General features: G+C 40.8%; 4 protein-coding genes across 6 annotated transcripts; 1 reads left to right on the forward strand and 3 right to left on the reverse strand.

Moving 5' to 3' along the window:
* Positions 1-2,414: 2,414 nt before the first annotated feature.
* LOC125010071 (fizzy-related protein homolog) lies at positions 2,415-9,222 on the reverse strand. 2 transcript variants are annotated; one of them, XM_047588407.1, is made up of 14 exons: positions 9,059-9,222; positions 8,243-8,316; positions 7,606-7,734; positions 7,339-7,402; positions 6,257-6,387; positions 6,080-6,165; positions 5,800-5,983; positions 5,606-5,671; positions 5,367-5,469; positions 5,026-5,210; positions 4,693-4,926; positions 4,289-4,393; positions 3,857-3,949; positions 2,415-3,749 (listed from the first exon to the last, which is right to left on the reverse strand). In XM_047588407.1, the coding sequence occupies exons 2-14, from the start codon at positions 8,309-8,311 to the stop codon at positions 3,708-3,710; spliced, it is 1,491 nt and encodes a 496-aa protein (XP_047444363.1). In that variant the 5' UTR covers positions 8,312-8,316; positions 9,059-9,222; the 3' UTR covers positions 2,415-3,707. The 2 variants fall into 2 exon arrangements, with proteins under 2 accessions (XP_047444363.1, XP_047444364.1); XM_047588408.1 differs by lacking the exon at positions 2,415-3,749 and having other exon boundaries at positions 3,912-4,053.
* Positions 9,223-9,698: 476 nt separating this feature from the next.
* plekhj1 (pleckstrin homology domain containing, family J member 1) lies at positions 9,699-14,898 on the reverse strand. The gene is made up of 6 exons (XM_047588418.1): positions 14,493-14,898; positions 14,273-14,340; positions 14,058-14,124; positions 13,784-13,874; positions 11,577-11,640; positions 9,699-10,808 (listed from the first exon to the last, which is right to left on the reverse strand). Exons 1-6 carry the CDS (start codon positions 14,584-14,586, stop codon positions 10,716-10,718), a joined length of 477 nt encoding a protein of 158 aa, XP_047444374.1. The 5' UTR covers positions 14,587-14,898; the 3' UTR covers positions 9,699-10,715.
* Positions 14,899-15,048: 150 nt separating this feature from the next.
* Positions 15,049-18,495, forward strand: sf3a2 (splicing factor 3a, subunit 2). The gene is made up of 8 exons (XM_047588415.1): positions 15,049-15,202; positions 16,029-16,314; positions 16,407-16,453; positions 16,814-16,923; positions 17,011-17,060; positions 17,566-17,706; positions 17,788-17,856; positions 17,953-18,495. The coding sequence occupies exons 2-8, from the start codon at positions 16,117-16,119 to the stop codon at positions 18,226-18,228; spliced, it is 891 nt and encodes a 296-aa protein (XP_047444371.1). The 5' UTR covers positions 15,049-15,202; positions 16,029-16,116; the 3' UTR covers positions 18,229-18,495.
* A 230-nt stretch (positions 18,496-18,725) lies between these two features.
* LOC125010073 (junctional sarcoplasmic reticulum protein 1) lies at positions 18,726-21,647 on the reverse strand. Of its 2 annotated transcripts, none has more exons than XM_047588413.1 (7): positions 21,493-21,647; positions 20,822-20,922; positions 20,005-20,033; positions 19,845-19,923; positions 19,631-19,762; positions 19,440-19,540; positions 18,726-19,364 (listed from the first exon to the last, which is right to left on the reverse strand). In XM_047588413.1, the coding sequence occupies exons 1-7, from the start codon at positions 21,498-21,500 to the stop codon at positions 18,987-18,989; spliced, it is 828 nt and encodes a 275-aa protein (XP_047444369.1). In that variant the 5' UTR covers positions 21,501-21,647; the 3' UTR covers positions 18,726-18,986. The 2 variants fall into 2 exon arrangements, with proteins under 2 accessions (XP_047444369.1, XP_047444370.1); XM_047588414.1 differs by having other exon boundaries at positions 19,845-19,920; positions 21,493-21,646.
* Positions 21,648-21,904: the final 257 nt, after the last annotated feature.

Raw genomic sequence — 21,904 nt, forward strand, 5'->3', positions numbered from 1 at the left:
TGTGGCCCATAAAGGTTTGATTTTACCCCCTGTGATTATAAGTCACAACTACAGTAATTGCCGGAGAGCCTAAGAGAAGGCCATTAATAAGCTTTAATTAGACACTTAGGTGACATCTGCCATGTGAAAGTAGTCCACGAGGAACATTTACTATATAGATTGTTAAAAGAAAATAAAAGGCTGCTGTTCATTCAGGCAGGATAATTTCAAAACAGTTCCTTCTCATAATTTAATGCTAGCCTTATACCTTGATGTTGACAAGTATACATTATTATACATTTAAAAGCGCTGTCTAACTACTTGCCACGGTGATGTGTTGAAATTATGTTGTCAGCTTGTTGACAAAAAAAAAGAGAGACAGATTTATAGTGATGCAGAAAACAAGGAGCAGTTGTGAATCCGTGAGAAGCATTTTAACTTGTTACAAGATGTTAAAGACTGGAACACGTTCATTTTATATCAAGTATCAAATGAGCATTTAGGCACCCAAGGAAAATGTTATGACGCCATTACAAGAATTTTTTGTGACTGAAAAGATTTCATGTTGCCCTGTTAAACTTTTTATTTTCTCCCAATTGGCTGTTTTAAATCATAGCATCTCATCCGACACCGTTCTATTTGTCACAGTTTTCAAGCTTTGGGAAAAACTCCCATCCCCCACTTCACGGACACAAAGGTGCTGCTGGGGTGAGTGACCACTGTCTCCTTGTAAATAAGTCACACGAGTGACCCTCCGTGTTCCCCGAGACGAAATGACCAAGAAGAAAACCTGGGTGGCTGCTTGCTATTAGTTATCACAAAAGCCTTGTTCCTTTGATATCCGTGCAGCCCGGTTATCAATGAAACTCAAGAGTCGAGCTTAGGCAGGAACCTGGGGGAAGATCCTGTTCACTGAGGCTTTAGTTGTATAACGAACAACGCACTCTGTGCCTCTTGATAGAAACATCGGGAGGTAGGATTATGCATATTAGCCTCCCCCCCCTCCTCCTCCTCCTCCCGCCTCCCTGTTCTCCCCTCTGCTTTCAGGGCTTAATGTTAACATCTGCCCACCGAGAGCCACAGATGAGACGGTGCTGAAAGTCTTCCATTCAGATGATTTATCTGATCACTATAATGGACTATGCATGTTATTTCGATGACACTATAATGGAGTCGGAAGGGGAGAAAGGCTCGGGCTCTTTGGCGCTGATAGAAGCTGAGTCACTTAGGCCTACAGTACCTGATTTTCATCATGCAGAAAAAGCACCACTTCACAACCTTTAATTTTTGAAGTCACTCAATTACCACTGATATATCTCTTGTTTGGGCTCAGCTCATTAATTGTCGGATACCAACAATGTTAACCGTGGATTATTCCTGAAATTAAAACAGAAGAGCATAATTATTCACCATCATCTGTCACTCTTTGTGCATTTGGACCATTGGGCTGTTGTTTGCACACACACACACACACACACACACACACACACAAAAAAAAAAAAAACATTTGCTGTTTAAGTGTGTAAGAGGGAGTTTGGATAAGCTACAGGTCACAAGCAGAGGTGTGAGAGCTTTGGGAGGCTGTGAATATTCATTATTTTTCATGCTCTGGGTCAGAGCTATGCTTGTGCTGGTAATATCACGGAAATTTGCAGACTTCCAGAAAACAAGATGAGGCCACGGCACTATACTGTGGCTGTCAAAAAGCTCCTGTTCCAACATACGTCGTCCTAAACCGAGAATGAAATGAAAGCAGCTACCTTGTGGTGATGCCTCTTTATCATCCGTCACGCCCCGTTACAGAGACAATCAACATTATGGGCAGGCTGTTCCTCCGGTGGGTGTTGGATGTGATCCTCACCTTTAAGGTAACGTGGTTAAGGCTGATTGTTTGGGTGTGGTAGCAGCACCGTGGCCCTGAATCGCTGGAACTGCTCAGAGGATGGCTCCCTCTGGTGTTCACTTTAAAACTGGAAATCACAGGGAAACACATCAGCTGGAAGGTGTTCAAATGGGCGACATATAAGAGGAAATCCCTAAACGACTGATAGTACATATCAACATATACGATATGTTACAAAATTAATTCACATGTTCCAGGCTTTTGAAAATCAAAAAGCAAACAGTATTCAGAATAATGTTTGCATTAAATATAAGAAAATGTGTATTAATCCACAGTTGAAAATAAATCCAGTTAGTTTACACATTACTGACTAAAGGCTACAGTGTCCTGACATTTCTGGAAATAATTTAGGCTTCAAGAATAATAATCTAACTGTATGCAGTTGTAAGCCATCTGATTCAATTCAATAGGACTGGAACTATCTGAGACTAAGAATTTAATTTTGGGCTTTTTATGAGCTTCAGTGACATGAAAAATCTAAAATACCACCTGTAGGTAAGTCTTTATATGGAGAGTCAGCAACGACACAAGATACAAGATATGGTCATTTATTTGTTGGTTATCTCTCAGTACAGAAATATTCTCCATTTTTTTCTTGTTTTTCACATTCATTCTGTAATTAAAGTTGGCAGCATTGTCTTGAAGTGGCATTAAAAGAAAGTCCAGCAGTGAAACTGCCCATCAACGTCCCTCGGATAACGTTACACACACATGCCATCTCTGCACAAGGAGCTTTCACAAGACAAATAAATAGCATTCGTTTAAACGTAGCACACTAACCCGGACATTCAAACAAGAAGAAAATGCAGCAGATGATATAAAATGGAAGCAAAAGACAAGTGCCCCGAGGCTGTAAGGTCTTAGCAGACACAGCACAAAGCAGATGTTCTGCATTTTACCGTCTGGCTAAATCACAGATGTTTTGAATTTGTACTTAAGTTAAAAAAAAAAGAAAAAATGAAAAGCTGATTCCTTTCAAAAATTTCTTGCCTGATTTCCCAAATAAGAAAGAAAAAAATATGAGTGAAAGACTTCCACACAAGTCCTGTGAAAATATTATATTGTCTTGGTTTCAAATAATTTCACAGTGCACTCATTTTCCTCTGAGATGTGCAGTATGCCAATCCTGCTTAATATCAACACACTAAAATGTACGTAATGTCAGAATAAAAAAAAAAAAAAAAAAAGGAGAAGAAATGTCCTTTTCATCTAATGCTTGTTAACCATAACCAGCTCTCAGCACTGGGTCGTGCGATCTGTTATCAGCGTACATGAAACATTATTGCCCCTCGGGAAAATACAAAAAGCACGGATTATTTTCTGCAAACATGAACAAACGTATTCCACAGGTCAGACCAGAAGCTGCTGTTACACACATAAATTTACCGGCCTTTTGAAAACAAACAAACTAGTAAGAATATATGTTTAAAAAAAAAAAAAAAAAAAGATTAAAAAAAAAAACAAACACAAAATAAAATAAATAGACAGTCAAAAGGACGAACTCAATATTTGGCAGGTATGCACAACATCACTTTGTAAACAAAACCTGTTTCACGCTGCATCAAAATTCTCCCCGGTCACGGTTTAGTCGGAGGAGGCGGGGGCTCCACCGTTCAGGAGGAAGTGGAATACTGCATGTGTCTGTATGTGTCTGTATGTGTCTCCTCTGCCCTCTGCCACCTCTCCAGATCCAGCTACAGCCTGGCTAAATAAACTAAGGGCAATTCCAGCCACTATTGATGTGAATAATCAAAAGGGGCCCATTTACAACTTGATGCATGCAAAGACTAATTCCCTTCCCCTCTTTATTCCTTCCGAGTACAGACTACCGGATCCTGGTGAAGAGGTTCAGCACCGAGACTGATTCCTAAATGAAAGAGGGAGACAGGGAAGGGAGGCGACGTTACAGACCATTTACTAAAGCCGTGCACTGGAGGGAATGTGACAAAGGGGGGAAATGTGTTGGATAAATACCTTAGTGGACCTCATCTTACTGAAGACGTTCCAGAACCTAAGTGTTTCATCTCCAGCCCCCGTCACGATGGCCTCTCCGTCAGGTGACATGGCCTGCACACAACTCAGCATTACACACCGAAGACACAGCGTTTGGGATATTTTTGCTTTCAAGCATCGCTGGATGTTTTCCAAAGAACACAGGGTGCTCGTGGATTCTGAATAATTAAAAACATACAGAACTTCAAATAGCTGTCAAACAGTTTTCTACAAGTGCATAAATAAATAAAAACGCAGAATCAGACTTTTTTTTTTTTGAACGCAAGTATTTTGGGTTACTTTGTACATTTTGAACTAAATTGTGTTCTAATTCCCACTGGTGCCTTCAATAATTTGCTTTGGTTTTACTCTTGTAACTTGGAAGCTGTAGTGACGCTCTCTGATGATACTGACCAGGTAGAGGACTCTGTAGGAATGTCCTGTAAGCTTGGCCACTTGAGTTAGAGAGGGATACTTCCACACCAGGATCTGGTTCTGGGAATAACCGTGTGTGCTGACCTGCAGAGGAAAACGTGAGCATTGTTAGTCTTGGACACAAGTTTGGTTGAAATCAATATTAATTCCATGTGTGCTTATTTATATAGTTCAGACAGATATAACCAGGATCATAGATCAGAATAAAGAAAAACAAACTATGTGAAATAGTATGCTTCCCATTCAACACACTGAAATTGTGTTACTCATATGTTGCTGGGTGATAAGAGAGTCACCAAGACATCTAACACAGACCTCTGTCTTGGTCTCCATTTAAAAACAGAAACATATATTCTATTTCCTTTGCCCAATCAAAGACTCACCAGTTCGTTAGTGTGCTTGGACCAGGCCAGGTTGCAGACCTGAGACCCGGTGTCGGTGCACTGCAGGGGCTGGGCGGTCAGAGTGTTCCAGAAGCGGATGCAGCGGTCGGCGGTGCCGCCCCCAGAGGCCAGCAGGCCGTGCTGGTGAGGAGACCAGGCGATGGCCTTCACTGCAGCCAAGTGCTCTGTGTACTGCTGGACTGGGACGACGCTCGAGTGGTTCCACACGAGTAACTGGGGGCAGGTTGAAAGTGAGAAGAGGAACAGAAAGACTCAACACTTACACAGATGTGTAGCTGACGGAAGTGCGGGCGGTGCTCTGCCTCTGCATACCTTGTTGTCATTTCCACCTGAGGCCAGTAGCTGGTGGTCCGTGCTCCACTTGAGCCCGCAGACTTCCTGCCTGTGCCCTTGGAGACGGCGCTCTGACTGGAGAGGCGGGGCCCTGATGTCCCGTTGCAGGATCACCCGATCGCGGCTGCCAGACGACAGCTGGTCCGCATTCCATGCCAAAGCACCTGGCGGCGGAGAATGAGAGGCAGATCAAGGGGTTGCTTACTCATTGAGCGTGAATGAGAGATGTTGCCGAACAAGTGCATGGACATAAATGAAGGATGGAATATTTAACACTCGCTTGCCGCCTCCGCCTCCATCTCTTTAGACACTCGACTCACCCACTCTGGCTGTGTGTCCCTCCAGGACAGAGAGTTTTTTTCCTGCTGCTGCATCCCAAATCTGAACGTAGCCTTTATGAGTGCCTACTGCTACCAGGTTACCCTAAGAATAGACAGCACACTTTGAATATCACACAGCTTGTCTGGTGAATGGGGCTGACAATGGCCTCACTTAAAGTGCTTGCTGTTTTTCATTAGAGCAGCGGTTAAAAATGATACCAGACGACAGAAAAACTCACTCTTTCTGACCAGCCCACTGATGTCACAGAGTCTCCTTCTACAGAAAGGTCACAAAGACGTGTCACCTACAACACGACAGATTAACAGACAGATTAAGATCCAGGAGGCGGTTTGGTTATTTCCTGACAACCATTTAGTCAAAAATACACAATTCTTTGGCTGAGAAGTACAAATTTCCTGTGATTACACACACCTGGCTGGTACAGGCACTCCACAGGTATACACAAGTACCCAGTCCCACACTGAGAACATTAAGCGAGGACCAGTCTACTAAATTGAGGTAGAAGTCATCTTGAAGCTCTGGAGCATCCAGAACTTTAAAAGGTATTTTGGAAATCTTGCGTGTAGGTTTTCTTGGCGACCGTAGCAGTTTCTGGCTGTAATGCACAATAAAAATGCAATAAGGAATGTAACATTACTCCTCTTTCGTTACAGAAGAGGTCATTTGATAAATGGCATGAAAAAGGTATTACCTATTGCTACTGACAGGCGACAGAGAATATGGCGAGACGGTGTTTCCGTCCTCTTCTGACAGAGCCCTCTTAGCACTTACAGAATACTGCAAAATATAAACACGTGTTTATAAATGAAGGGAAACACCACAAAGTGACAATGCATTAAAATGTTACACGTATGTTATCTGATTTTACACTAAAAAGGCTCCTCTTGGCAGGAGTAGATGGTTGCAAACGACGGTCTTCGGACTGGGGATCCTGGACTTTCTCAATGCCCGCTCCCAGCAGCTCATTCTTCAGCAGAGCCGAATAAGCCAGACCATCCGCTGAAGACAGAGGGGAAATCAAACCAGACTGTCAGAATGATTAAGTTCAAACGTTGCGCTCCCCCTGCAATTTCTTGGCTCTCCCTCAGATCTCTAAAGATCAGGGAGAATTTTTCACTAAGCTTTGTTTGGTCCTTATCTCCAGTTTCCATGAGACTGCCCGGGCTTTGCAAACAAGAAAAGGTCAAATTATCTAGTTTGACTGGAGCTGACAAAGATACCTGTGGAAATGAACTGAGGAACGGACAAAACTCGCACTAAAAATGCGGCTATAGCACAGAGGAATGTTTGCCTTTGGGGCTGGGAATCACAGGGTAACTTACAACACATAGGGGTGTCACAGGGTGTCATAACAAAGATGAATCTGCAATACACAATATGCTGAGAAGCATTTGTATTTTTTTCCACTTCAATACATTACAGTATGAACAGAAATGAAGAGAAACACACATGGTGAAACAATCATACTGCATCTCTAAATTCAATCATTCAGTCTGAGTCAACTTTATCAAAGTAACAAGTAATAATATGTCATGCCAGTTAGTTGCTCTAAGCCGCGCCATTAACAGCTGCGACAGTCTATCAGTCTGTGTCGACAGCACTCTGCAAATATAATTTCCTCTATCTTTTCCACAATAAAAGCATTCAGCCCGTTTGCCAGTGGAAAGTTTAACGGCAACGTATTAGCAGCTGTTACTTAAACACTCTGACACAATAAACAGTAATAAACAGAACAGAGACATGGGAGTGAAGCAAAACTCCAAACCACAGACATTAGGGTATAAACTACAAAATTACAAAGAGCAGCAGAGCAGAGATGCTGAGGATGGTTCTGCAACTCCACACAGCAACAGTGCTGAAACTCTGGAGTGGAAAGTCACATCACGACAGTTTAGCGTGTCACGACATGGTTGGTAAGAAAACCCAGTTAGTACAAAAATAAACGATTACCTTTGTTGCTGTCGGTGGTACCATCTTTGGTTTTCCTGTTCTGATTGTGCGACTTTTCAATTTCCTGCACCAGAAAATTAAATCAATAAATGATCATTCTCCAGCAAATCAGGAGACTCTGTGTGTAAAACAAATGTGCGGGCAAGAAACTGAAGGCAAAACAGCAACAGATATTGCTTCCTTGCATGTCACACTCTCTGATCTTGAGAGCACTGTTCTTTTGGTCGGACAGAAAGTGGAGCCCTGGGTGCATTAGAGCAGACTCACATTAATGCGGTGGAAGTTAACACTCCAGTTGGCTCCAGCCCGGGAGGGGATGAAGCGGTCGCCGTGCTTGCTAGGGGAGGACAGGGGGGAGCTGGTGGGTGTCAGAGATCGCATCGCTTCTACAGCTTTCTACACAAGGGAAGAGAGGAGACAGCGTTTCTGACTGGAGGCCAAACACAGACAGGCCTTGGACAGTGATTTGAAAACCTAATAACAAAACAGGACGAGAATTCAGGCGGCAGATGGTGCATTTGTTTGAGGTGTTAACAACAGGAGGCAACATTCACAGAAGCCTGTCATTTGGCCGGTGAGGTCTTGTTTTCGCTCAACACTAGTGACACCGTCAAATGACTGGCCCGTTAAATTATTTCCTTCTTCTGACAAATTGAGAGTAACACCCTCTATACCCATCTCAAGTGCTTTATAACACCATCGCCACCCATGTTAACGCTGCTAGTTAACAATCCATCCTTATAACATCAAATCATAATCCTTGTCCTTTACAGTGTAGATTAGATAAAACAATCAAAGTTCATTTTTGATTTATTGTTTCAAAAAGAAATAAACCTCATTTATGTACAAGGGCATGAACATAGCAGACAAAAAGAATGAACAAATGTGTTGCTTATTTACTTACTATAGGGCTTGCGTTTTCATTTTGGATATTGATCTGTCTGAGCAGCCTGCACTCATAGTCCTGATCCATGATGCCTGAAAACAGGGTCGGGGGACAACACAATAATAAAATCAGAAACCAGTTACCTACTCAAGCAATACACTGATTATCAATACGGCATCAATAGGCAGTTTCAGTACTACAGCCGCGTATACGTGATCCTTAGTGATTCTGTTTCGGTAGCTGACTGATGTGTATCCTATATTTGACATTATATTGGATAAACCCATCATTCGGTTGAAATAGATGCATGTTAACAATCAACTACAGAAAAGAGACCTCGGAGGAGTCGTTTAATGATAACACAGTCTAAAACAAAGAAATTCATAAGAAGACTAATAAATATAATAAAGGAAAAACTCTGCAACCTTTGTTAAATTCTCAGTCCGACAAGCTGACTGTGGGTAAATCGGTTAGTAAATGACAGTATGACATTAGTTACAGTGCAGATGATCGCACCCGATCATCTGCACTGTAACTAATCTGTGGGTGGGCTCAGTCTAATATGCTAACAACAGCACTTAAATTGTCTTTGTGAAAACTAGCACATTGTAAATTTAGCGGCATCTTAACAGCAGGGATTTGGTAGCATGTTCCTGGACACAAAAACATACTTGCGCTTACTATCGTCGATCTGTTACCGTGGCAGTCAAATGCATCAAAAGCCAAGTAATCCAATCAACCAGCATAGAGAGCTATGCTACAGCTAACGCTAGCTCTCCGGCTAATGCATTCTAACATTGTTTGTTCACAATCTACACTTATATTGACACCTACCGGCCGCTCAGAGACGCCTCCTCTTTACGCGCTGTTTGATTTTTGCCTCGGCGTGGACAATTCCAAATGAAATGAGCAGTTTTATGTCCCTTTCAAGGTTAAAAACAAAACACACAAAACACAAATGTTTTCCTTTGCCGAGCGTTCAATTTGGGTTCGCTAAGCATCACGGGAAAAAATGTGACGTCACCGCTTTTGAATCACACATTTTTCGGTTGCTAAGGAAACGTGTCTCACACAGCTGTTATCGTCATGTGGGCAGACGGGTGAGCTATGTCAAATGCCTTTACCAAAAAATAAAGCATTTAATTAACAGATAATTAACAGGTCATGCAAACCGGAAATCAGTGGCAGTCGTCTTGGTCCTTATCATAGCTAAAAAATAATTATACAATTAACAGGTTAAAAGCCAGTGATTTTATTACTTTAGATATTTGCTCATTCATGTTTAGACATCAACATTGATACATCTTTCATTTTTTCCACTGCTTCACATCTGCACTTCATTTTATTCAGTGTTTTTATAAAATACACATCTGCTACTGCGCATTAACCTGTCCTCTGTGTGGTTTGAATGCATCATTGGATTGACTGAATACAAAAAAAAATATTTTGATGAACAGAAGACACACAGGATGAATTTACAGTATATTTCGAATGGCTTTATTAGTATAAAAAGAGATGCCAGTGAAACATGTGGAACATAACCAAGTAAAAACAGACTACACACATGTGCAAAAGCTTTAAAATGAAGACACATTCAGTGACATATGAAACTTGTGGATAGACTCTGGACCATTGAATAAATATTCCACCAACTTGCAGGACACAACAAAGCCTTATAGTGAAATCAAGAGCATATTAAAATGTGCCGTGAAACTGCCTGGTTTTCCAACGTGGTCCTACAGGTTACCTAAAGGAATCTGATCCAAAGTGCCACAGAAAAGGTACAGTAGGTTCAAGTACACCTGATTTTAAAAACCCTCAACACTCAGTAATATGTGCAAAGATTTTGTTTTTAAAACTAAACAGACTAAATAGGCTATAAGACAAATACATGTCAGGACAGCAAAAATAAGTTTGTTACGTTTGTTTTCCAAAAATTGAGCTTAACATGCGGCTCAACTCAGCAGATCAAATAGCTAATGACGTTTAAGGCAGTAACACTGCCAAAGGTTTTTAAATGTTGTGTTAATCATAAACTGGATTACTGGATTAACACTGTTTGAGAGCAAATGTTGGTACGTCTTGGATTAACTCTTGTTAAACGCAGACATGCTCATATTACTAATAGTCCAGAATGAAAGTCACAGCCTCCAGCCTAAGTACAATCAGTGGTTCTTAAAGATCACATTGACTGAAGATACAGCATGGTCAGTAGAAAATATACTATAAAACATATCTATACAGACATTTGATTGACTTAAACAGAAATCTAAACATTAAACAAAAAAAAAATACAAAATCCCCTAAACCAAACAGAAAATATCGTTAGCTGAAGATGACACAGAAGGAATAATGTGAGCAGTAACTTCACATGGCCTTAGATACTAAATGAACAGCGTGTAAATGAAATGCCATGGTTTTCAAATCAATTGAGTAACTGTTGGAATGACAGAGTCAACTAAAACAACAAAATTGCATATCAGGACACCATCTACAGGGAGGCGGTATCTCGAGGCATAAGCTGCAGACCGTTGCTGACCTGGAAGCGGGTTTCATCTGATATGCCGTATTGCTCTAAAGGGTCCTGTGGAGAAAGAAGGCAACGATTAAAGACTAGCTAGAGAAACAGAATCAAACTTTACATGAAATAAAATTAATCAGTATGTTCCTGCGTAACCCCAGTGGTGTCTACTCATGCTGAAAGTCTGGGTTTTACTTGTGAAGGATGTGCGGTTTTCAGAATTCTGGCTCCTCTCCAGGTCCAGAGAAGGAACCGTCCCCTGGGACTAGGAACATTTGGAAGCACTTTGTAGAGCTTTTCACTGCAGGGCCTAGGTTCTAAAATAAGTTCCTGGGACAGTATTTCACGCTAATAAAAGCCTCTATTGATGCAAAAATTACATTTACAACCCTTTCCAAATGTCTGCAGACTACTTTACACAGATTTGATAGTGGACTCAAAGACACGAACTGAATCTTTTGCATGGAAGTTGCTTTTGTCAAAAATGTCCGTTTATGTCAAAACATCTGGGTCATCCTGAGTAACCAGGACATTGTCTCTAGAAAAACACCATGGTAACTGAACCTTTTTTTATGCTTGCTATATTTAGCAAATATAGCAAGCATGTCAAAAATAGAGTAAAAAATAAATGTCAACTGAGTAAATTAATCTCAGCACCGGAAATTTCAACAAAACCCAAACTATCATCTGACTGATACTAAGTCGACATCAGCAGGTGAGGCATGGCGCACACAATGTCAGTGTAATTCATTCTCATGGCATGACACTGCTGATAGTAACACTATTGGTGTGGCATTTGGTGCACTGACATGCTGCTGTGAGGGGTCTTACCTTCCCAGTGAGCCTGTGGATTTCAGTTCGATAAAATATCAAGTTCTTCCTCATGAACTCATAACTGCAAGAGATGAGGCAATACATAAATTTGAGGCTTATAACACTAAAAGTACACACGATTAACAATTTTTTGGTTCGGTACATTTACTGCAGTTTTATTACTCTAATATTGCTGTAATACAGAAAAATATTATCATTTCTGAAATACTTAAGTACCAGTTCCACACCAGACAACCAGAAAGCTATGGCTGTGTGTTGATTGTCAGCTAAACCAAAATAACCCAGCTCATATACAGTGGTGTGAAAAAGTGTTTGCCCCCTTCATACTTTAATGTTTCAGATCATCAAACAAATTTAAATATTAGTTCAAGTAAACACAAAATGCAGTTTTTAATTCTTTGAATCTCAGCATGGTGTCTAGCTATTGAGAATCTTTTGGTCTACTTCACTTTGTCAGGCAGCTCCTATAGAAGTGATTTCTTGATTGAGAACAGGTGTGGACGTAGTAAGACCTGGGTGTGGCTGGACAAACGGAACTCAGGTGTGATAAACAAAAGTTATGTTTTAACAGTTGGGTGCAATCACTTTTCCACACAGGGCCAATGTAGGTTTGGATTTAGTTTTTTCCTTAATAATAAAAACCTTCATTTGCATTTTGCATTTGCTTATGTTATCTTTGTCCTATATTTTAATTAGGTTGACCATCTGAAATATGTATGGGAGATAAACATGCAAAAAATAAGAAATCAGGAAGTGTCAACTCTTTTTCATGATACTGTAACTCATATTTGCCGTCTATTACAAAGTCATTCATGCTTTTATTTCTCCCACACTTGACTATAGCAACACTCTTTATCTGCAGGAGAAACATCCAAAGACTGAAGTTAATATAACAGGCTTTTAAACTGCTCAATTACCTAAACCTTTGTGCATTTAACTAGCAACCTTTGAGTTTTAGAATTGATTTGAAGATTTTACTGCTTCTTTTAAAAGCCCCGAAGGGACAGAGTCCTGTCTATGTCTGTTATTCACCAACTCCTCAGATTATTGCCTTAAAACACGTTCTTCCTGAGACTTGTTGTATAGCTTATATGATTATTATATCTTAAGCCATTTTCTAGTTACATTATTATGTAGCTACTATCATCATTATGTGCTGTAGATATAACCTTTAAGATCCAACCATTTTGACTCATGTTTGGGAGCATTATTCTCTCCCAGTAAGACAAGTAGGGGTGGTGATGGACCGTCAGAAAGCCGCTCAACACAACAAACAACACTGCTGACATTGTGTCTCTGGAAACTGCAAAATCATCTGTGACAGTTTCACCCATGTGAGTCTGTTACTTGTGGCTAAAACACAACATGAGATTATCACCAACAGAGTTCAAGCAGCATTGCAAACCAGATTCAGACAAAAGCCACAAACGATCCTAAAAAGCGATGTTCAAAGTTGTAGAGAACAGCTGACAGTTGTCAATATGAGTGTCGCTTTCTAATTAAGCAGGAAAAACAGAAAAATAATAACTATTTATTTGACCATTTGTAGCACTCATAACACCTGACTCAATCTTTGTAATTTTTTTAAATGAAATACATACTGAAGCATGTAAAATGTAAGACAAATATAAATGTCTATCCAAACTATACCTACTATAATGTCTTCCAAATGCAACATACACTTGTTTTCTAGTTTACTAGGTACACTAGTGATTATATTCTAACAATTTCTAATACAACAGTCCTGGGCTAAATCTTAGCCTCATGAAGACTGAGGTATTCGGAATTTGTTTAAAATAACTAAGAGAGCTGTTGACAAAAGCGTGTAGTCATTTTGGAGGCTGTAGTGTGTAGTACTATTGAATTACATTGTGTTGTACAGAGACATGTTTCTATTATTTTAACAACCCTATTTTAGTCAGTGGGCTAGGCTAAATAACATAAACACTTCTCGATTTAATTCAGCAACAGCGCCACAAAACCACATCCTCCAGTTGAATTAGCATGTTTCTTACACTGTTTCAACATAAACCAAACATTATTAACAGTCATGAAGGGGGGTTTAGTGCAGAACTGTTAAATAAGAATGTTTTAAATAGAGTCTATGATTAAACTTTGGCTTTTGATGGGTTAACTTTCTCAGTTTTTATTTTTTTATTATAAATTGGTAACTGGTAATGAGTAAGAAAAAATGTTGTTCCTACCTCGCTTTGATGATGGAGTCTACCCACTTTCCACACAGCTCCTCAGTGTCACACTCAAACAAGTACTTCCTTTCCGCTTCATCCAGAAAGGCTACGCACAGAAATTCAAGTCAAGTTATTAGTGACACATTTTCAGCGACGTATTAACAGATTGAAGAGCATCAGCACAGGCTACAAACTCACTCCCTGACATGGAGAACTTGAAAGCAGCCAGAGGGCAGAAAGTGTGTGTTACTGTCAGTGAAAGGGGAAGTGTGAGGATGCTGTGGCTCACCAATAGAGAAGGTCTGACTGTCCTCTCTCTCCACGCGACACTGCTCCAGCAGCAAAGCTCCAATCGGCTGACAAAGAAACACTCAGTTAATTCTGATTCAGCAGACTTTTACAACACATTGCTTTATCAGGACACATGCAAAAAAAATGGATTCTGAAAACATACAATAGGACAATCAATACATGGACAGGTGTTAAAACATTGATTCAACTGACCTCCTCCTCATCAGTCCGGAAATAAAAGAGGAAATTGACGACGAGTTTCACCAGCCTCTTCTTTATAACTGTGTGTTTTAAAAAAAAACAATATAGTAAACTCATCGGTATAATGAAGACTCGGTGTGCAGTAAGTGAGGACTGCCGCGAACAGCATCCATGTCTTCACGTTAGCTGCTGTTTACAAGAAATGAAACGGAAGTGATAACAGCTGTGTTACCGTCTCCTTTTTTGGGACCTCGCATCCCGAGTTCAGCTGCCATCTCTGAAGGCTGGCGGCTCAGGGCGACCAGCTCCTTCTCGTTAAAACGCATCACGGCCACGCAGGTACACACGTTTTGGAGAGAGACGGAAAGACGCAGGGACAAGGTGGCTAATGCCGACACATTTCTGCGGCCAAAAACATAATAATCAAAGTGGATAAGCGCAGTACAGTCTTGTAATTGTTCTGTTTAAATCCCCGAGTTCACGTCGATTCCTTATCTGATGTCCTCGAAATGTGTCGGACTGCGTTTGGTCATTTCTGCGGTCAAGTAAATACCTTGGTGCTACGCACCGAAACCGAACACGCACACGGACGCACACACCCCTGACTACTGGATGGCTAGTGACCCTCCTCTGACACGGTAGCCGGTGAGGGTCAAACTAAGCGAGCAGCCCTGTTAATGTGGTCGAAAGTCTCCAGTCACCATCTGCAACGCGCTGTAACAGGTTATAATTGAAAAAGAATTATGTATATATAATAAAAAATCAATAAAACACACATTTTTTAGAGAAAGACAATCTAAAATAGAGAAAAAAAACTAAATAAAATTATTCGCCGCTCCAGTCCAGGAGGTGGCGGTAGCGTACATGTAGCTGTTAGTCCATGGACGCAAAGCGCATGCGCACTAAAGATTTCCGTTGGCGTGATCCTGTCGTTTTGAGTTGGTGAGTGTTTCGCACAAAGTAAAGCGATTGTAATATTTCTGTTTTAATTGTTGTGTTGACGTGTAACCAAACAACCGATCAATACACCCTGCGAACTAGCTCCTTTTTACCATTTGTTCGCTTGTTCAGATTTGATAAAAGCTAATAACTACTAGCTAGTGAGTAGCTTAGCATTAGCATTGCTACAATTCATTCTATCGTTAGCGTATCTGTGTGCTAGCATACTGTTAGCTAACTCGACGTTGTTGGGATCATGTTTTCATTTGCGATGTAAAGGAATATATTTTCATTAGATATCACGGCTACATAAACGTGTTTTTACGTTTTCGTTTTACTTCTCAGCATTTACACAGATTCCTTGCAAGGGTCAAAAATGAATGTAATGCAACCTAGTGATTTTTATGTAGGCAAGATTCAGGAAATTGTTTTGTCTAAGGGTCTCCAGATAACAGAGATCATAATTGTGACCAGACATGGACATAAGAGTACGCGTCAAGGAGAAAAAATAGAATAAGATAAAAATAAAAAAGTAGTGTAAGAGTGAGGTAATAAGTTACAAGAAATATTCTGAAAATGTAGGCAGCCTTTGCATGCAACGTTGCACAACATACAAGGCACTGATTTAATATGTCATTTAACCAATAAAGTTACTCTGTGAAGTTTGTAGTGTTGATTACATAGAAGGCCTATTATAACTCTGTAAATGCTACAATGTTGCACCACAGTTTGAGGGTACATGGTACAATATTAACACTGATTGTTATTATTATACAGTTCTTGTTATCATTCTGTCCCTGACCTCAATATTTGTTTCATTGTGTCACAGATCATCAGGGGGGATCTGTGTGGAGTAATCATCCAGTTTTCACTGGATACTCGGGTGAAGGCGTGAGAGTGTCCATCAGCTTGCAACAATGGATTTCCAGCATCGAGCTGGAGGTAAGACGGGGAGCGGTGGGGTGGCGTCTGCCTCTGAGAGTAACCGCGACAGACGAGAGCGGTTACGTCAGCTGGCCCTGGAGACCATTGACATCAACAAAGACCCCTACTTTATGAAGAATCACTTGGGATCATATGAGTGTAAACTTTGTCTGACTCTTCATAACAATGAGGTGAGGAGGCACAGAAGTGGGTGTTATTTTTTCTTGTTTGGGTGTCTTGTTTGAAAAGAAACATTACAGACTGCATCTCTTCTGCATTACAGGGAAGCTACTTGGCTCACACACAAGGAAAGAAACATCAGACGAACCTGTAAGTCCAAACCGTGTTTCTACTCCAACATGTCACGTGTGGCAGTGCAGGGTTGTTGCTTTGCCCGTTAAGTTCTGGTTCAGTTCACATGGTGTTTTACCATAACATTTACAGCAGTCTGTTTTATGTCATGTAATATCACTTGTCAAAACACTTTTTGTGAAATTTTGAATGAAAAGTGAAACATGTAAGATGCATCTAGAACAAAAGTTTTTGTATTTAAGTTAGATAGTCTCAACTGCTCCCACTGCACATGTTTGTGAATTCTGGCTAACTTTGTTTGCTCTGCTTCAGGATGCAGCCATCAACACGAGTTTATTAACTCTGTTAAAATATTTCTATTTTTTTTTGTCTTTTCAGAGCAAGGAGAGCAGCTAAAGAAGCAAAAGAAGCTCCTGCTCAACCAGCACCAGCGAAGGTTAAAGTTGAGGTCAAGAAGTTTGTAAAAATTGGTCGACCAGGATACAAAGGTGGGTCAGATGTGTGTTTATTTAGTTTATATTGATAGTAGTTTCACTGCGGATGTTTAATTTTAATTGATGTTCTTCTCTTTTTAGTAACCAAACAGAGGGATCCAGAGACCGGGCAGCAGTCTTTACTTTTCCAGGTGAGTGTGTTCAGTGACAAACCTGTAGAGAAATCAGTTAAACTTTGTAATGAAAGAATGGAGACTCATTATTAAAAGTTGTTCTGCTAAGCTAGTACCACCAGTTGTAATCTTGTAGGGACTCGATCTGCTGCCTAATACACCTCTGCACATAAAATCCCATACTGTATGTTTGATTATGGACTTTTTTTCTATTTTCTTTTTTTTTCATGGAGGAGCTTTGTTGTGATTTACATGCTACAGAATCTCAAACCAAAACTACACACCACATTTATTTTTGGTCACTGTCATGTGACTTTATTTGCAGCAGAGTTAGTGTTGTTTGTCAAATGAAGAAAGCATCTGTGTACGGACACTGGGTCACAAGATACAACAGATTCACCTCTGCTCCAATCTATTCTTTTACTGCCGCCACAGTGATTAAAAGTAATATCTAGTGACTTCCATCTGACTTTAAAGAAAGCAGTCATCGTAAACTACCTGCTCTCATCTTTCTGTCCATCAGATTGACTATCCAGAGGTCGCTGAAGGAATCGGACCCAGGCATCGTTTCATGTCTGCTTACGAGCAGCGCATCGAGCCTCCAGATCGTCGCTGGCAGTATCTGTTGTTGGCTGCTGAACCATACGAGACTATTGCTTTCAAGGTAAGCTAGACCTGCACCTGTTGTGTTCTTAAAATGGTTTTGTCTTGGTGTAATGTAACACTGATATGTTTGCCTTTCTAGGTCCCCAGTAGAGAAATTGATAAAGCAGAAAACCGCTTCTGGACCCACTGGAACAGAGAAACTAAACAGGTAGAGACATTTTTGTTTAACACAAAGACAACGGCCCGTGATACACCTTTACGTTTTAATCGTTTTTTAATCTTTCTTTTATGGTTTTCCTCCCAGTTCTTCCTGCAGTTCCACTTCAAAATGGAGAAAGCTGTTTCCCAGTCCACTGGTCCACCACCTCCTGCCAATGTGAAACGCCCCCCTCCGCTTATGAGTGGAGTTGGACCTCGTCCACCAAATGACTCTCTGCCCCCTCCTCCACCAGGAGGCATGCCTGTTCCTCCCCTCCCACCTGGTGCCCCAGGTACTCACCAAATGCCCCACCAGATGCCGATGCCCCCTATGCCAATGAGGCCGCCCCCTCCAGATGTTCTTGCAATGTCTAATAATTGATCCCCTACCAGTGATTTATGATGGCTTTCTTTCACTGTGTACAGTCACGCTGTCCTGCCTATCTTGAGTTTTTATCTTTAGATAACGCAGCTTTATTATTTCAACAAAAGTTTGAAATCCACATTAATTTGATTTTTACATAGTTGTTTTCTTTATGTAAATGTGTAGGACCGTCTGTGTGCAGCAGTATAAAGATGATCACTTTTTTTTATACTAGCTCAACTTTTAAGGTGTGGTTTTGTAATAAAAAGATGTGGAGACATAAAATATTTGAGTCTGTGCTTCTATAGAGACATCACACACTAAGATAGATCGACAGTTCCTAAACTATTTAAGGTGGAGGTTCTTGATCAGGATAAAAAGTTGACTTGACTGAGAGACTGAACATTTAATTGAGCTAGACGACCCGAAATGGACAAATTATTGACAAATAGGTCTTGATTATAAATTGGTTTTTAGGTCAATGTCTCCCAGTTTCATGCTGCTGACATTTAAACTTGGTTGGGCACAGTTTATTAGACGTCTCCCTTTCAAGACCAGGACACTCATGGACCGGATCACATGGGCATTTCAAATAAAGCAGTTGTCCTCACAGGTAATCACACAAAAGCATCACATCTGTCCAACACAAGTGTGTAACACAAGGCTGCTGATTGTGTTCTCTTTAAGCGCAGGCACATTTTCTTTTTCTGAAACACAAATTACCACTCTGGCAAAGCTAGATTAGAAAATATTCTGCCACAGAAGGAATATTCCACTCATCCTTTTTGAGTGTTTTTCTTTTCTTTCTTTTGCTTTGATTTCTTATTTTTCTTGGGGACCGTCTCTTCTTCACCTTCATCATCATCCTCTTCATCTTCTATTTCAGGTTCCTTCTTTTTAACTCTCCCTTTCTTCTCTTTGATTTCTTCATCCCAGGCTTTCTTGGCTCTTCTCCCCTTTAATTTACTGTCTCGTTGCTTGAGGAGTTTTTTGTCTGGCAGTGGCTTGTTTCTGAGACCTCTTGTCGCTCGTGCTTTTACTCCCCTCCTTGATTTTCCTCTCCCGACCTGTTCGTCATCGTCGTCCTCTTCTTCATCTTCGTCGTCAAGATCTGGCAGCCACCAGAACATAACCTCCCACAGAGACGTCTCCGGCTACGGTTGGACGATTGAAATGAGTTGATTGGAATATAAATAATATTTGTTCGGATCAAACCAAAACATATTTACCTCTGGTGGTTGACCTCTGTGTCGTAGTGTCCCTGACCGTCTCACCATCAGTCCAGCTTCTTCCTCATCTTCCTCTGCTGCCCTCTGACCCCGTAAGGTTTCTGGTTTTAATTCAATAGGTACCATTCAGTCACGGCAGGTGTTTACATTTTTGTACCTGGGATCTAACGTTTGTTTGCTAGTTTACTTGCCGTGGAGCCTCTGGAAGCCTGAGGTGAGCACCAGGATGGTAATGGCCACAAAGAGACAGCGGTTCAAGGTGACGTTCTCCCATGGTTGGATTTCAGCCAGGTTCTGGATGGACAAGGATTTGTGCAAGGATGCTGAGGAAAAGACGAGAAATCAAGGAGATGTTTGACAATACCCGGTAACATACTGAAATATTGTGTGTGTGAAATGACTCACTTAATTTGGGGGTGCTGCTTTGTCTGGGTACCGTCTTGGGTTCTGCTCTTGGTGGCTGTGGAGCTGGAGCCATATCCTGCTGAGGAACAACTTGTTTCTTAACGGAAAAAGATTCATGAGTGCAGCAGAATTTTATTTATCTTTTTGTTTTCCTACTAACCTCTCTGATTTTCCTAGTGGCATACATTTCTGGAACAGACAGATCTGGATTTAGTGAAGGATGATCTCATAACCATAAACAAAGAGCAACACCTTGAACAAACATGTCCTTGAATTCATTACTCTGTTCTACATAAATTCTTGTTGGGTGAGCGTAGGTTTTATTTTATTATTGAAATACAAATACTGTAGAGTGTAATAACATACCGTGCATATATATGTATGTATATATATATTTACAAGACAACAGTTTTACCAGCGACTGCACCTTTGTGCAGCTTTGAGCTCCAAATTAAAAAGTCAACCTTAGGATGGCGCTTGATGAAAGGTCAGTGGACAATGAGAGTTACTGCAGTTCATCCTGAGGGCAATGTGAGCCTGGGCACTCAATTTGAAATCAGTTTACCATCTAACAGTATTAAGAGAGACATTAAACTGGAAGTCATAAATGCCAGCTTTATGATGGTATTAGATGAAATCTGAGATCACCAGAGTCTTTAAGGTTTATCCTCTGAGAACAAAGACAAATCTATATTTTCAGTCTAAACTGGGAGCAAATGTAAATTATATTTCACAGTGATCCTTTTCTGTCTAAGGGTTTTTTTTTTGGTGTTAATGAGGTTACGCTCTACTCTGTTGTGAAACGATTCCTTCAGCATAGTGAAGGTCCATTATCACTGTTGCCTATAACCAGGGGTCATGTTTCAGTGGCTCCCTGAGCTGCCGTGTCAGAGTATTTATATGTTAGGCACAATACACTGGACGAAGGCACCTACGTGTAGGCAGATTTCGTGTGTGTGTGTGTTTTTTTATGCCACCTGGTCTGTGGATCGGTCGAACAGGCTTCTGTGGAGGAGGATCTGCTCTTGATGGCCCCAACTCCTCCTCAAATGTCTCATAGCTTTCTTCCATTTGTTCCCTGAGAGAGAGAGAAGGATGGAAACTTTGTTTGTTTTTAAATGAATCTCCAGATTTAGATCCGTGTGTCCCACCTAAGTCTGTGGATTGTTTCTATTCTTTAAAGCATGTTTGTTTTACTTGCCAGCTGTTGGAATGGAAAAGAAAATGGTGATTCACTGGATTTTAATTTCACTACAGTTGTTCTTATCAGCATTCTTCCCTCTGTGTCATAGTTAAAAAGTTTTTCCAATGTCTCATCAGAATTCGGTTTTGCCAGACAAAACGATTCAAGTAAAAGGTCAGCTTCTCCATTTTCTGAATGAAACTGAAGCAGTTTCCTGACCTTCACATTTACAGAGGAATGCTGCCAGGCCCTTATGTCTTACATGACATTTCTAAACGGACATTGAGCTAATGTCTTTGCAGCCCTAAAAATAGATAAAGCAATGCCACCGGAGAGACAGATGGATACACACCGCCTCTGTCTACACGAAAAGAAAAGGCCTGATGTTTCTGTTATGTCTTTGACTAACCCTCTCCTTTGATGAAGCCAAACCTCGGGCCCTGATTGAAATTAGGACCTACCTGCCTCGACATTGGCGGTCCCTTGGGCGGATTCTCGGGACCTTTGTCACAGAGCCGTTGTTCCTCCGCAGAGAAAGCAGCAGAGTCACGCTCTGAACTGTCTGACAGCCAAGCACAGGTGGTACAGAATGAAAAAACAAAAAGCCATTGAGTGTCAGCGAGAGGCGTTGACCGAGGCAGGGTTGACATTAACCACGTGTGATACAGCTGTCAGATCGCACAGCGAGGGGAAAGGGGAAAAGACAGTTATGGTAAACTGAGAGCCACATTGGAAAAATGCTAATTAAGGTATCAAAGGAGTTAATAAGCTTTTACTTAGATATTCAACAAATATTGCAATACCTCTAAAACAATTATTTTATTCTCACATTTTTTTTTAAACCAAACTAACAGATGAGAAGAGAACATTTAGTTTT

This window comes from Mugil cephalus, chromosome 7 (assembly GCF_022458985.1).
Source record: "Mugil cephalus isolate CIBA_MC_2020 chromosome 7, CIBA_Mcephalus_1.1, whole genome shotgun sequence".
Lineage (NCBI taxonomy): Eukaryota > Metazoa > Chordata > Actinopteri > Mugiliformes > Mugilidae > Mugil > Mugil cephalus.

Excerpts from the sequence above, each read along its gene's own strand:
- LOC125010073 (XM_047588413.1), bottom strand. Across the intron at positions 20,034-20,821 it reads TCGACCGATCCACAGACCAG|AAATGTATGCCACTAGGAAA; the intron begins GTGGCATAAAAA and ends TGTCTGTTCCAG. Across the intron at positions 19,924-20,004 it reads CCACTAGGAAAATCAGAGAG|CAGGATATGGCTCCAGCTCC; the intron begins GTTAGTAGGAAA and ends GTTGTTCCTCAG.
- plekhj1 (XM_047588418.1), bottom strand. The coding sequence starts at position 14,586 with ATGCGTTTTAACGAGAAGGAGCTGGTCGCCCTGAGCCGCCAGCCTTCA. Across the intron at positions 11,641-13,783 it reads GACTCCATCATCAAAGCGAG|TTATGAGTTCATGAGGAAGA; the intron begins GTAGGAACAACA and ends CATCTCTTGCAG. Across the intron at positions 10,809-11,576 it reads TCCACAGGCTCACTGGGAAG|GACCCTTTAGAGCAATACGG; the intron begins GTAAGACCCCTC and ends CTTTCTCCACAG.
- LOC125010071 (XM_047588407.1), bottom strand. The coding sequence starts at position 8,311 with ATGGATCAGGACTATGAGTGCAGGCTGCTCAGACAGATCAATATCCAA. Across the intron at positions 6,388-7,338 it reads TACCACCGACAGCAACAAAG|CGGATGGTCTGGCTTATTCG; the intron begins GTAATCGTTTAT and ends CTCTGTCTTCAG. Across the intron at positions 6,166-6,256 it reads CCAAGAGGAGCCTTTTTAGT|TATTCTGTAAGTGCTAAGAG; the intron begins GTAAAATCAGAT and ends TATATTTTGCAG.
- sf3a2 (XM_047588415.1), top strand. The coding sequence starts at position 16,117 with ATGGATTTCCAGCATCGAGCTGGAGGTAAGACGGGGAGCGGTGGGGTG. Across the intron at positions 16,454-16,813 it reads AAGAAACATCAGACGAACCT|AGCAAGGAGAGCAGCTAAAG; the intron begins GTAAGTCCAAAC and ends TTGTCTTTTCAG. Across the intron at positions 16,924-17,010 it reads TGGTCGACCAGGATACAAAG|TAACCAAACAGAGGGATCCA; the intron begins GTGGGTCAGATG and ends TTCTCTTTTTAG.